At 40.4% G+C, this 15,215-nt stretch overlaps 1 protein-coding gene across 1 annotated transcript; it reads left to right on the top strand.

The window, feature by feature from the left end:
* The first annotated feature begins 2,588 nt into the window (after positions 1-2,588).
* Positions 2,589-14,199, top strand: arpp19a (cAMP-regulated phosphoprotein 19a). Its single transcript, XM_060852785.1, has 3 exons — positions 2,589-2,719; positions 9,711-9,833; positions 13,015-14,199. The coding sequence occupies exons 1-3, from the start codon at positions 2,660-2,662 to the stop codon at positions 13,183-13,185; spliced, it is 354 nt and encodes a 117-aa protein (XP_060708768.1). The 5' UTR covers positions 2,589-2,659; the 3' UTR covers positions 13,186-14,199.
* The last annotated feature ends 1,016 nt before the right edge of the window (positions 14,200-15,215 follow it).

The raw sequence follows: 15,215 nt of genomic DNA, 5'->3' as shown, positions 1-15,215 counted from the left end.
CACTAATTAATGCAGTGTGATACATAAGATATAGCCATACAGTGAGAATCACTCCATCAAATTGAATGAGACTTGCATTTAGCCAAAAAACATAAATTGACAAATAGATTCTGTGGGCTTCTGTCTAAACGACATGAATATGAAAGTTTAGTTTGACTCTGGATTGATTTTCTAAGGTGGTCCATATCTTTTAGGGATCTTTTAGCTCTTTAGCCATTAATTCTGTTGTGCATGTCTGTATAGATCATCGTACCCAACTGCTAAGTAAATGTTAATGGCTTGATTTTCTGACACACCTGAATCTAGAAACTATAGTGCTATATGCTGTTCATACATTTCAAAATTCTGTTAGGAAGTCTGCTGTGTCCCAATTTAATCTAGATAATTTTGCAAACATTCTGAAAATATGCCTTTGGCCGTTTCTTGCTTTCTGTTATTGTGGCTACACTTGCCTTTCTCAAGTGAGCTAAACCGCTTCTTGATAGGGATTTGTCCACTTATCTACAAGCTATGTTATCAACACTGATGCTGCAGCAAACAAAGACATTGAGAGTTTTCTTACAAACTTTGGCAAGACTTAAGAGTGTTGACCATTTGTTTCACTTGTAAAATAACTTATTTGCTGACTATTCAAGCATGATAGGCCTCCTCAGCTAAATGTTTTCACTGATATCCACCATGTCATGTTCATGAAAACGTTCAATTAATTGGCCACTTGTTATGGTTAACTCTGCAATCCATTTACTTAAAACAGTACAACTCATTATATATTATGAGGAGATGTTTGCAAACCTACAGCAGATCATCTGGCAGGTAGTGTTGTAGCATTGTGTACAAATAGGAGTCCTTAAAGGTGAACTTTCTTACAGGCAAGTAACAGGAGGGTGGCAAACAACGTTCCCCATTATTTGTTTTGCTGCTGCAAGGATCTCCAGGGTATGAATTGGCAGCAGTATCTGGAAGCAGAAGTCATTCATCAGCACATCGATCAATGGTCATGAAGCTTCCCAGCAGCTTCTCAGCTTACAAGAAACATCGCTGGCCAGGATTGTGCTGGAATAGTTAAGGCAAATGAATAAATAAGGGTTTCAGCAGATGATCTGAAAGGTAACATCAGGCAGTATAATGGTGGTCCAGAGGTTGTTTCAATGTTTAGCTCTGGTCAAAATAGCACCAAGGTTGTGAATACTTTGGTCAGGATCAAACAGTTGCTAGAAAGAGGGATAATGACGGTGTCACAGCCTTCCCAGTATCTAATTTCTGCTCATCCAGGCATCATAAATTCCCGACGGTGCAAAAAGAGGCCATGCTGCCCATTGAGTCTGCACTGACTCTCCATTCGGACCCCACCATATGCCAGTAACCGTACATTTACCATGACTAATCCACCTAACCTGAACATCTTTAGACTGTGTGAGGAAACCAATGCACCTGGTGAAAAACCATGCAGATATGTGGAAAATGTGCAAACTCCATACAGACAGTTACCCAAGGCTGGAATCGAATGCTGGTCCTGTGAGGTAACAGAGGTAATCACTGAGTCACTGTGCTGACTCTATCAATCTTGATTCCTTGACCAGGAAGAATAAGAGTACTGAATCCTAACCACTAGACCACCAGGGAACATATAGATGTGTACAAACATTTGCATGCAGAGTTATGTCATTTACTTTATTCCAAGATATTTACAACACATTATCACCATTCAAAAATGGATTTTTTGGTGATGATTCCACTATTTGCATTTACAATTCCCTTAGGCTTAAGACACAGTGGTTAGCACAGCTGCCTCATGGTGCTAGGGACCCGTGTTCAATTTCAACCTCAGGTGATTGTTTATGTGGGTTTGCACATTCTCCCCTTGTCTGCATGGTTTCGTCCATGTGCTCCATTTTCCTTCCACAGGTTAAAGATGTGCGGGTTAGGTGGATTGGGAAAGCTAAATTTCCCTGTAGTTTCCTGGGATGTGCAGGCTGGGTGGATTAAGTACATTAAATGTGGGGTTACAGGGATAGGGTCAGTGCTCTACAGGACAGTATAGACTCAATGGGCCAAATGGCCTCTATCTGCACTGTAGGAACTCTATGATTTGAGATGCATTTTTACTGATCCCATTCCCATCTCCTTTTGCTTTCTAGTTTTGTTCTCTAATCTTTCCTGCATTCCAGCAAATAACTGGTATGAGGAAAATCTAGGAAAACACAGTCATACACTTTTCACTGTACTCATGCAGTTGTATATACGTGACAATAAAATCTAAATCTAATTCTACTGGTAATACTGATCTTCGACTTTTACCTGGATACAAGATGAGTCAACCACTGTCTCCCATTGCCTAGTATTGAGGGGAATGGTAAGAAACTACAACCCCCAGAATCCATTGCGGATTACGTCACCACACGGTAGTTGTCTGAATGAAAAATTAAGACGAAAAAATAATCCTGATTGTCTTCAGCTGAGTAGTAATTTCAATTAAACATATGTCCAAGTGGACTCAGGAAAAGAAAGTCTGTTTCTAAAGTAATGCCGAGGTAGTTTCTAGAATGTGACGTTATAAATGTAGGCGGGGTGACGGAGTACGCTTGCGCAGACAGCAGTGCGGAGGGATACGCTTCAGCTCAGACTCAGTTATCCAGCGCTTTCTCTGAGGCCGGCGGCAATGTTATCAAGGAACGAGGTGGTGAAGCGGTCTGAGGAAGCTTCGGCTGAAGAACGGCAGGTAAGGGGCAGGAGGGCCCAGGCCCAGGCCGAGGCCGGGTCTCCGCGCTCTGGGGGCGAGGCCGAGGGCGGCTGTTCCTGGAGGGGAGAGGCTGGCGGCACTCGCATTCCCGGGCGCATAAAGCTGCATTCAGAGGCAGCGTTGCGCTAACCGCCCACCGTCTCCTTGGGGCGGGCTGTGCTCAAGCCTGGGAGTGTGGGGGGGGGGTGGTCTTAGATGGGCTGCCGGGGGGAAACGGAGCACCTCAGGCCGAGGAGAGAGGGGAGGGGAGAAAGAGAGGGGATGGGGGAAGGGTTTTGTGTGCGGGGGGGGGAAGGTAGGGGATGAGGGAAGGGTTTTGTGTGCGGGGGGGGGAAGGTAGGGGATGAGGGAAGGGTTTTGTGTGCGGGGGGGGGGAAGGTAGGGGATGAGGGAAGGGTTTTGTGTGCGGGGGGGGGAAGGTAGGGGATGAGGGAAGGGTTTTGTGTGCGGGGGGGGGAAGGTAGGGGATGAGGGAAGGGTTTTGTGTGCGGGGGGGGGAAGGTAGGGGATGAGGGAAGGGTTTTGTGTGCGGGGGGGGGAAGGTAGGGGATGAGGGAAGGGTTTTGTGTGCGGGGGGGGGAAGGTAGGGGATGAGGGAAGGGTTTTGATGTGGGGAGGGGCATATGGTTCACTGCTGGAGAGAGTAGTGGTGACTGGCAGCTTTCATGATTGATCCTGAATGGTCCTGTTGTCTTGGCACCCTGGACCCCCTGCTGCTGCTGACTGAGGGCACTAGCCATTTTATAGAGACTGGAATGCTGCTACTGCCTTGGCCTCCTGCGGCACAATGAACTCTGCCCAACTGGAAAGATCAACATGCAGGATTTCATGTCTAGTTGCATTTATGATTACTGTATCTGCTTAGTTCACTTTAGGTCCTGATTTTGCTGATGCACTGTTCCCATGTGTGATGTGTCCAAGCACCTGTGTTCCTTTGTAAGGTGCCTTTATTGCAGAAACATGTGAATTTTATTGGAGTTTGCTGTTCTACCACTTCCTCTGTTGGTTATTAAAGGTTTTAATATGGTTGTTAATTACTTTCAAAAAACTGCAGAAAGCCAGCCAGTTGTTGCTGCATTGGTGTGCTCCCACCCAATTGCTTACAAATGACCATAAGGCATTGTGGCCAGGTCGATCAAGGAGCTCTTCACTAATAATCTGTACACCAGTGCTTTGTTTTGCTTCTGCCACAGTCTCTGCCTTGTATTTTGTTACAGCTTTGGTCCAAGCATGGCCATAAATTAATTGGTTTTATTGTTGTCACATGTACCAAGATAGTGAGAAATCTTGTTTTGCTTAATATACAGGCAGATGGTAGCTTATACAATGTATTGCGGTAATAGAACAAAAGTTTAGAATAGTGTTACAGCAGCAGAGAAGGTGCGGAGAGGGATCAGAATGAACATTTCAGGTCAATTTAGAAGTCTGATCACAGCGGGGAAGAAGCTGTTTTTGCACATGGAAGAGAGTATAACCGGGTGATACAGTCTTTGTTTATGTTGGTTGCCTTCCTGAGACAGCAGGAAGTGTAGACATTCACTGGTTGAATGATGAAGTCTGGTTTGCATGATGAACTGGGCTATGTTCACAACTCTCTACTTTCTTGTAGTCTTAGGATGTGCTGTGATGCATCCAGGTAGGGTACTTTCTGAAGTGTATTTATTAAAATTGGGAAGAGTCCTTGTGGATATACTGCATTTCCTTAGCACTGAGGAAGTAGAGATGTTGTGCTTTCTTGACTGTCTTGTTGACGTGCATGGACCAACATACATTGTTGGTGGTCATCACTCCCAAGAGCATGACAATCTCTCTATCATCTCCACCTCAGCCCATTGATGCGGGCAGGGGTGTGCCCTCCACTCCGCTTCCTAAAGTAAGTGACCATTCCTTCAATTTGCTGATTGTTGTCTTGCCATTATGCTGCTACGTACTCCATCTGTTTCCTGCATTCTGTCTTGTCATTGTTTGAGATCCGGCCTACAACGCTGGTGTTGCCAACAAACTTGTAAATGGAATTGGGGTGGCATTTGGCCACACAGTTGTGAGAGGAGTATTGTAGAGGGCTCAATATGCGAGGAGGAGGAGAGAGTGAGGACTGCAGATGCTGGAGAGTCAGAATCAAAAAGTGTGGTGCTGGAAAAACACAACTGACGGGCAGCATCAAGGAGCAAGAGCATTGATTTTTTTCGAGCATAAGCCCTTTAGCAGGAAATGAGTATGCAGCCTTGCATGGCACAGAATATTGAGGATTTGGTGGGAGAGGTTTTGGCACTGCTGTTTATTGATTGCAGTGTGTGGGTCAGGAAGTTAAGGTGCAGTTACAGAAATTGGAGCTGAGACTAGGTTTTGGAGTTTAGGAAAGGAAGATAGTTGCATTTGTAAGCTAACTGCATCTGCAGGGTTTTGTAAGAATTTGAGGGATTGTATCCCAAGTACTTATCTTCAGCTGTTTTGTTGTTATCGTTCCCTTGTCATAAGGTTACGTGGAGAGCTGTTAGCTGATGATTGCTATGTTCCTTTCTATGTAGAATTTCTCCAGTAATGAAGTCGTGCATGGCATCTTGACTTGGGCTGATAAGTAGCAATTGATGTTGTGAAGTGCATGTCCCAGGCGATGACTATCCAGATGGTCTGGTGTTAAATACAGGGGAAGCCCAAAGAGACTTGGGGACTCTGGTACATAGATTTTTAAAATGCTTCAGACAGGTACTGGGGAAAAAAAAATCAAGGAAGCTAATGGCCTCTGCTTCTGGATGACTGGAATATAAGAATGCAGAACTTTATGTTGCATCTGTACAAAACCCTGGTTTGACTCCACTTGGAGTTCTGAGCAGATCCAGGTGCCACGCCTTAGGAAGAATATATTGGCCTTCAAGTATGCAACATAGATTAAAAGCATGATACCTGGACTTCAGGGCTTATGTTATGATGAGAAATTTGTACAAATCCGACCTGTTTAGAAGGTTAAGGGATGATCAGATCAAAGTGTTTGAGATATTAGTAAGAAAAGACAGGGTTGATAACTATGAACTATTTCCACTGGTTGGGAATCCTATAACTGGCAGAACATAGTCTGAGAATTAGAGCTAGGCAGTTCGTGAGAGATGTCTACACAATGGTAGAGATTTGGAACACTTTGACAAAAAGCAATTAATGTGAAATAGATTTATTTTAAATCTGGGATAGTTTTAAGTTATATGGGATGTGGGCCAATGTAAGTGCCCCAGATCAGCGAAGATCTCTAAGTGGTGGAACTGAAGGATATAAGAACAGCAGTAGGCCAATCTCCAACCAGGGAGCATAATTATCCCTTTTGCTGTTCAATTGGCATTACCGTTGCCAAGTTTCCCCCTGTATCTCGTACACGTGGGCACGCACAGACAAATGTGCATGCAGCTTTTATACCATCTACAAGGCAGAAGTCAATGTGCAAAGTTTTTTTTTTACTTGAATGGGTAAAGTTTCAATTTGATATAATATAGAACACATCTGTTCCATCTTCAGTGAACTGTGGCTGCAGTTCACGATATGATATAAAAATACTTGTGGTACAGTAGATTAAATTTTTAGATTCCTTAGTGTGGAAACAGGCCCTTCGGCCCAACCAGTCCACACCGACCCTCTGAAGAGTAACCCACCCAGATCCATTTCCCTCTGACTAATGCATCTGGCACTATGGGCAATTTAGCATGTCCAATTCACCTGACCTGCATGTCTTTGGACTGTGGGAGGAAACTGGAGCACCCAGAGGAAACCCACGTAAACATGAGAATGTGCAAACTCCACACAGACAGGCTCCCAAGGCTGGAATCGAACCCAGGACCGTGTTGCTGTGAGGCTGCAGTGCTCAGTACTGAGTCACCATGCCACTCCAAAGTAATTGTGTCCTGAACTCTGAGTCAGGAGTCTAGGTTCAAGTACCAACTACTCCAGAGGTGTGTAGTTGATGTCTCTGAATAGATTGGTTAGAAAACATCTATAGTGCAAATAGTTGTCTTCAGCAGCAATCTAACCTCCATTTTCTAGATTGTCAAGGAAGCAGTTGTTTTTCACTATCGTGATTTTTTTACATTTTATGACAAAACCATGGGGCTTCATCAATAAAGCAGGCTCACCATTGTTTCCTTCAAGGAAGGACTGATAATAAATGCTAATCTGCTGCATTGGCCGTCTTGGGGATTTTTTTTGAAAGAGACCAATTACAATATATCCTAATTTTGTATCTGGTTCTTTTGACAATTAGCTTAGATCATTGTCCTCCAGTTATTGACCCACCTGCAACTAGAAACAGATTCCGATTTACTCTGTAAATCTTTCATAATGTTTAACTCTTCCTTAAAATTTTCTTTGTTATTCTCAAAGTAACTGGAATCTGTTTCATAGTGCCATTCCAGTAAATCCCCTCAGCAGCCCCCCCCTTAATTTTGTTTTCCTTAAAGTATGAAGTTCTGAATATATGCTGTATTCAGCTGATATATTTCATAAAGTTTTGCATAACTTCCTTGAATCTTGCAGAAAAAAAGTCGAAACTTTTCATTTTGCAGTTATCAGGAGAAAAGCAGGATTGCCAAATTGAAAATGATCATTAAAAATTATACTAGTGTGCTGTTTGGTAAGTGCACTCTAGTCTAGGTGTTGTCTTGTAGAAAGCAATGGGGAAATATAGGCTCCCCAAGCCCCTGGGGAATTGAAAATTGCACAAGCTTGAACATAATTCTTTTGTTTGCACTGCGAGCCACACTAACATCCAATTAGCGATAATCTGATGAGCTTTTAACATGTTTCATTAGTTTTGCGAGAAGTGACATTTATTCCCGAGTAGGGACCTGTTCTCTGGAAACATGACTGTTCAAGCTTTTTGGCTTTTGTGAACTAACCAGAACTTGGGAAGCCGATGTTTCTTTTTCTTCTTTGCTTTCTTAGCCATGTCATGGCCAGTGAGTCAACTTGCCAATCACTCAAACACCCATTTTCTAATAGATTGTTTTGGTTATTTGAAACTTGTCAGTTTGTCCAGATGAATGTAAGACAGTTTTGGCAACATGTCACATTTTGAGCAATAACTGTCTTTTGTGCTTGACCTTGTTGAAGGGGCATCTGAACCTGCTATGGATATTCAAAGACTTGTCTGCTTGCACTCCTAAATTTCTATACCAGTGGGAGGAAAAAAATGGAAGAAAATTGAGCTGCTGCATTCACCAGCTGGTTCTCTCCTGTGTTTGCTACTAGACTTGGTAGTGAAGAAGAAATTACCTGTAGTTAGCAGGATGTGTGTGCCAGCATTTTGTCACCTGGAGCTAAAAGTAGCAGGGGGAGAGGGAGAATTAGAATACACCTTTTTGTAGGGATGGTTGTCTGTCATCTGGGCCTGAAGGGATTGAGAGAAGGGGATTGTAAGTGGGATTTGGAGGATAGATGGAAAGGCCACAAGGAAGAGTGAATAGTTTAAAATCATCCTCAAAGGAGCACTCAGCTACCAAGTAGCCAAGGATGATTGACTTCATTCAGGCAATGGATTACTAGCTCGTGAATGTGGAATCTTAGCTCAGAATTGTCTTTAGGAGCCACTGGAGAGAGATAAAACAATGCAATTTTTCAGAGGATAAACCAATGGATGATATTGTATTAATTGTAACATTTAAGTCTGAGATGCCATAGCACCATACTGTAGGAACTACCTGGTTAAATTACCAGCTTTGTGATTTCATTGCATATTTAAATTAACTGTGATCTCACCCTCACAAGGTATGTTTATAGTTGGGCTTTTGTGTATAGAAGTATCAGTTTTTTTTAAAGAAAACAGTTTGCTAACTTCAAACTTTCATTGGAATGTGGCTTTAAATTTAATGGAGGCTGGTGATTATTAAAGATACTGATGAATTCTTCTAATCTGCTCCAGTTCAAATGCCCTGTATCAAACCAAAAATATTGTAACTTTCTTCTACCCTGGTACTGTCTTAAGTTATACCATTTCATTCATTTTTGTTTCCTCTCTCATTTGCATCAAAATGAATTGCTTCACATACTGTAGTAAACTGGGTAAGTGGAAAATCCATTCTGGGAAACCCATTACTCTTTATTTCTGTCCTTAGCCAGTTTTGTAACTATGTAGCTACAGCCCTTTAATCTGTCAGGTTTGAATGTTGTCAACAAGTGTTTAATGTGGGCATTGCTAGAAAGGGCATAGGCTAACAGCTTTGGATATGGTACTGAGCTATCTCCTGAACATTTGTAGTTCCTGCAGTCAGATACATAGTGGCTGTTATACCATTTCTGATGCCAATTAAGTCAAGTGCAGGGGTCTGAAGTAGCATACAGGCTACTGTGGAAGAATGGGAGATTTCATACCCCAAAGTACATGAGTGAACAAGGTGGACTTTGTGTCAATCCAGTTGTTTCATGGTCACTATTACTTGTGCTCTTTATTTCAGATTTTAATTAGTTGAATTTTAAATCCCCAATTTCCATGATTGGATTTGAACACTCTTCTTGATTACCAGTTCAGTAACATACCCACTTTACAATGCTGCTGTATCTTATACTAATTTGTTAAATGCTTTTTGAACTTTATATACACAAACTACATTGCCCTCATTGATCCCTCTGTTACTTCATCAATTTTAACTTTCATTTGTTACCTCATTTTCTCATTGCCAATTACTTTTAGTGTCCTCTTTGCTCCAAAGAGAATTAGATTAATATCCAAGGAGAAGAATATCTCTTTAAACCCCAACTGAAATTTCACCTCGTATATGCAGCTTGTATGTTGCAATCTTGCTCACATTAGTTGAAACTTCCCTGTCCCAAATTTGGTGTTATCTATGAAGTTTGATATTGTCAAATCAGTAACAATAAAATTCCTTGAGTTTGTATTGGAGGAACTATTTTGTTAAGTTACAGCTGGAGATGATTAAATTGCATTCGAACTGAAAACTGTCCACTGAGGTTTCCTATTCTGTTTGCTTTCCAGGAAATGGATGACACAGTAATCAGTCCTGAAAAAGCTGAAGAAGCAAAATTGAAGCTAAAGTATCCAAAGCTGGGACAGAAGCCTGGAGGATCAGAGTTTTTGAGGAAACGTCTACAGAAGGATGTACGTATTTCTAAGAAATAGTCAGTCTTTTTCCTGGGGTGAGACAATCCAGAACTAGAGGGCATAGGTTTAGGATGAGAGGGGAAAGATATAAAAGGAACCTAAGGTGCAACTTATTCAACCTAGATGGTGGTGCATGTATGAAATGAGCTGCCAGAGGAAGTGGTGGAAGCTGGTACAATTACAACATTTAAAAGGCATCTGGATAGGTATATGAATAGGCAGGGTTTGGAGGGATTTGGACCAGGTGTTGGATTAAGTTGGGATATCTGGTCAGCATAGACGAGTTGGACCAAAGGGTCTGTCTCTGTGCTGGACATCTGACTCTATAAATTACTTTGATATCTGTTAATTCTTGAGTGATTTCAGATTTGATTTCAGTTTTATAGCTTTGTACTAGGTAAATCTCCAATATGGAATTTTTAATCATATCAACTGTTTTTATGCCATATGGTTATTTGAATTGAGTTCTTAATAGTTGACAAGATAATGAACTATTTGTTGAAATTAGCTAAATTAAGGTTGAGTTTGAATCTTCTCTCCTTCCAATTTTAAAAAGTCACTCCAGAACTTGTGAAAAGACATTGCACGGGTTTCTGTTTACCCTGTATACAAGGTGTTGCACTCTTATTTTCTTGACATTTTAATAGCTGTTATTGTAGCTATATTTCTTTGCTTTCTGAATTCTCTAATTCTTTGCTCAATTTGAATTTTTAAAATCTGGTTTGTGACTCTTCACCTTTATGTGTACAGTGGAAAGACTTTAAATGTCTCAGTATTGCAATAGTCTGACTGTGCACTTCATAATAGTTTTGTCTCCTGACCGTCAATGTTGGGTGTTTGAGCAAGTGAGCAATGTAGCCATGTAAGCATCTGTGCACTGAGATTCTTTAAAGATTGTTAAATCCAGCAGATATAACTGGGCTCTAATTCTACTGGTCTGATTGACTTGAGGTGGTCAATACTTTTCCTTCTGATTGAGGAGGAGAGATTGAGACACTTTACAGCTTGCTCCAAAATTAAGTCATCTGACATTCTAATAACTAGCATATTTTCCCTTATGTTACAGGGTGCTCAGAAGTACAGAATGATCTGATTAATAATACATCTAGTTACATCTTATTTCACTATCTGCTAATTATCACCATCTTGCTTTCCAATTGGAAATGTATTTGCTGCACTTGAATTGTGTAGTGTAGTTTTCCTTTCTAAAGCTGGTTTTTTTTATATAGAAACCATTTATCTTCCATTCATATAATTGATTAACATTTTTGTCTTTGCATTGCCTATCATAGCAGTTCTGTGTGTATCTCCTGAAATCTGTGCTAAGTACTCTTACCATTCCCTGCAATGAAGAATATTCTTTGCATTCACAACCAAAATATCTTCTGTCCTAGGTTTGCTTGGATAATTTTTAATTAGTATAAAACTTTTGTCAAAGGGTTGGATCAATAGCCTGTAATATTTTGTAACTCTGCAATTTAATCCATGGCGATTGTGTTTGGATCACTTTAAATTTGTATATCCAATTAAATTTTGTCGTGTTCCCATCTTTCCATTTGACAAGTTTTTTTTTGTGGCTATTTTTCAGACGTGTAAAATTGTATAAATCGTTTTGCTTGTTTTTTAAACTCTATTTCAGTGTATGCACAATATTTTACTTTTGCTGTGTTTTAGTGCTGTAACACTTGGGGGAGCACTTCCTTCGTTATGCATTACCAGTCAGTCAATCAGTCTTTGGCTTTTAAGTTTAAATGCTCTCTTTTTTTTAAAAACAATGCACTGTTTTTCAAAAAAAAACTAATATTGAGGTACGAGTTTAAAGAGAATGGTCTGCCCCACCTCCCTCAAAGGCATTGTTGTTGTTTTTAAAAATTCTCTTTGGAAATGCTTAGGGTGTTTAGTAGGCAATACCTTATGCATATGATATCACCATGACTGTACATTTGTAGAGTCAGTATTCTTTGATAAGTTTTTTTTTTAAAAAACATTCCAAATAGGATCAGTTTTGGGGCCACAGTTAATTTACAATATCTTCATGACTTGGATGAGGAGTGTGAATGTACTATTACCAAATAGGAAGAAAAGACTGGAGAGGATGACAGTCTGCACATAGGCATGTCGGCAGGTTAAGCCGTTGGGCTAAAAAAATGGGGAATGTTATGTGGAATGTAGGGAAAATGAAGTCCTGTGCTTTGGCTGGACGAATAGAAGAGCTGGATATTATATGGAGGAAATCTGCAGAAAGTTACAGTACAAAGGAATTTGGGAATCCTTGTGCCTGAATCTCAACCAGGATACAAGTTCCAGGGAATTAGGATAGCAAATGGAATGTTGGCTTTTACTTAAAGGGAATGAACTGTAAAAGGAAGGGGAGGTTTTACTAAAATTATACAAGGCACCAGTTAAACCACTTCTGCAGGATTGCAAAGAGTTTTGCCTCTAAGGAAAGGTATACTCACATTGGAGGCTGGTCAGAGTTCACTCGTCATGTCTTTGGTATCGAGGGGCTGTCTTATGAGAGGAAGGTTGGGCTTGTACTCATTAGAGTTTAAAAGAATGAGGTGACCTTACTAAAACATTGAATCTTGGAGACTTGGTATGGTTAGTTACAGAAAGTTTGTTCCACCTGTGGGAGAATGAATGAGCAGAAGGCATAATTAAGGGATTGCCTATTTGAAGCAGGTGAGGAGGAGTTTCTTCTGAAGGTATTCAATCTGTGGAATTCTGTACTACAGTGCTTGGCTCCATAAGTATATTCAGGGCTAAGGTAGACACATGTAAGTAGTAAGGAAACCAAAGGTTCTGGGGAAAAGGCAGGAAAGTGAGTTGGGGATTATCAGATCAACCAAGATCTCATTAAATGGTAGAGCAGATTCAATTGGCTGAACGGTTGACTTCACTTATGGGGCTTCATGCAGCTGGCTACCGACTAGTGCTTGGGCATTGAGTGCATGTACACGACCGTTCCTGACATCTCTTCTGCTTGATGGCAGGAGTTAGGTTTTAATTATCATAACTTCTGTAAATGCCAGTTGCGAAAGTGTGGTTTACACCATCAGATGCATTTTGTGATGTTTTACAAAGTGACTGTCAAAAACTAAACTTAATAGTTGCAATCAAGCTGTTTAAAAATGGAATGATTGCTATCATGTGAATTTTTCTTTATTTTATGTTGCAGCCAAAGTACTTTGATTCAGGAGATTACAACATGGCTAAAGCTAAAATCAAGAACAAGCAGCTGCCAAACAGTGGAGCAGACAAGAACCAAGTGACTGGGGAACACATTCCCACTCCGCAAGATCTGCCTCAGAGAAAACCTTCCCTTGTTGCTAGCAAACTGGCTGTCTGAGACCTCGTGAAGAATACATAAAACTCTTGTCATTCCTTTTTCTTGCTATTAATACCTGTGTTTTAGCTTTTTTCTTTGTTCCATTTCATCATGACTGACAGCTTAGCAGATAACTAGTGCCAAGTTGTTGCAAGAAAGTCCTTTAAATTCAGGCTGAGGACCAGCCTGAGATTTCATAAATGATGAACCATGCACTGATAAATAGGACTTTGGTGTTAAAAGTAGGAAGTAGTCAATTCTTATACTGAAGCAGGCAGGAATGTACATATAGTAATTTCTGTAGAAGCGCTCCCATTAAGTATTTTACATTTTTACTGTTTCTGGTTTCCCATTAACTAGTGTAATGTGAGTTTCCAATTTTGATTGAGTTAGGTAAATCTCTTTCCCTCTTTTTTTTCATGTTCTTGTAAAATGCGAATCATAATATTGCAAGTAACAGTCCTTGTGGATATTAACACTAAAATGGAAATGGCATGTTTGTAAACAAGGACAGCTGTCAATTTATTAGCTAATCTTGAGGAACGCAAGAGCTTTAAACCTATTTAAATGTCTGTAAATTGGACAATATTTGTCCACTCTGATTTGCCCTCTTGGATGTATTTCACTTCATCATTACTGTGTCTCTAGCGGTTCTGAATGGTATTGACTCAAGATTGATAGGTTAGGGCTGTCATATATTCAAGGTGATTGAAATGTGCATGAGCATAGACTGTGCAGTCACTTTGTGCCATTGTTTTGTAAATAAAATAGTTTTGGACAATATGTGCAATGGCTGCCTTAAACATTGGGAGATTCTTTGTAAATATTTGATTGCTGTAAATCTTGAAATTCAACTGAAATCTCTGCATTGTTGAAGTACCTGTCCTTTGTAGGTGTGCTTCAAGTCCTCAAAACATGACTGAGGAAGTGCGACTCACTTTTAGCTGGTTGATAGAGCTATCGCATCATTTGGGCATGTGTAGTAGACTTTTTCAAATGAAAATTTGAAGATTAAAAGCGAAATATAATTTTCTATATCTGGATATTCAAGTTAATGTTGAATATGTAAATGATTATCCTCTCTCTTCCACTATGGATGGGGCAAAGAAGTAAGCCCTTTAACCACCCCAGACAGAGAAGAACAAATCTGTCTGTCTGTAAATTAGATTTATAATATCCATCAGGCCATGTGTGTGTCTAGTCTTGAGCTTTGAATATTAATGGTAGAAGCTCCAACTTTCTTTCCATTCATTGTTCATCAGGAATGATTTTCCACTATTACCTGCCAGTGTATGTTGGAGGGAATTAAAAGTTGATACTTGACAGTTTAGCTGTCTTAAGAACACACCTTTACTCATCAAAACCTGGAGTAGTTTGTGTACTGGAGCTTCTGGTCAAATATTACCCATGGCTGCTCTTTACCTCCTGAAGTAGTAATTAAACCACAAATGATTACCTACCATATGGGCTTTGTGCTGATCCTGGTGTGATTATTGTGAAGAGGTGAGTATTAGAATGTTAACAAAATCCAAAACTTAAAGAACTAGGTCTCTTTACCTTCCGGTAAATGATAAATGTAGCTTTGATATTTAAATTGTATATGCTCTAAGTATGTACTCATTCTTGAGTACATTATTTCTCAGTTGTTGCCCTCTGTCCAGCCTGTAGACTGTCATCATTTAGCTAAAATATGGGCCTGAGACTCTGCTCCAACAAGTCAGGGGATTATAGTGTTGACATGAAGGTACCGAGAGTGGAAGCTTTTAAAAATGCAGCCATTCCTTTGGGACTATTGTCTCCTTTTAGTGGTCAAATCCTTAAAGTGTGCAGTGTATTCAAGTCTTGCTGTTAGGTAGTTGATATAGGCTTGTGATTTTTTTAAAGGTTTTGTTTAAGTGCCTGGTGCTTTAGGCTGGATATACCATGTTGATAACTTCCTTCAGTGGAAATGACAGGTCAAATGGCAACCGTGAAGTGAGCCGCAGTGAGCAAAAATGTTATCAAACAGAACAGAGTATGGAGGGTGGTAGCTGTTGTAATGCTGAACATTG

The sequence above is a fragment of the Hemiscyllium ocellatum genome, chromosome 39, assembly GCF_020745735.1.
Source record: "Hemiscyllium ocellatum isolate sHemOce1 chromosome 39, sHemOce1.pat.X.cur, whole genome shotgun sequence".
Taxonomy (NCBI): domain Eukaryota; kingdom Metazoa; phylum Chordata; class Chondrichthyes; order Orectolobiformes; family Hemiscylliidae; genus Hemiscyllium; species Hemiscyllium ocellatum.
This window is presented reverse-complemented; position numbering and strand designations above follow the sequence as displayed.

Coding starts and splice junctions, on each gene's coding strand:
- arpp19a (XM_060852785.1), top strand. CDS start 2,660: ATGTTATCAAGGAACGAGGTGGTGAAGCGGTCTGAGGAAGCTTCGGCT. Junction 2,720..9,710: donor CTTCGGCTGAAGAACGGCAG/GTAAGGGGCAGG, acceptor TTTGCTTTCCAG/GAAATGGATGACACAGTAAT. Junction 9,834..13,014: donor GGAAACGTCTACAGAAGGAT/GTACGTATTTCT, acceptor TTTATGTTGCAG/CCAAAGTACTTTGATTCAGG.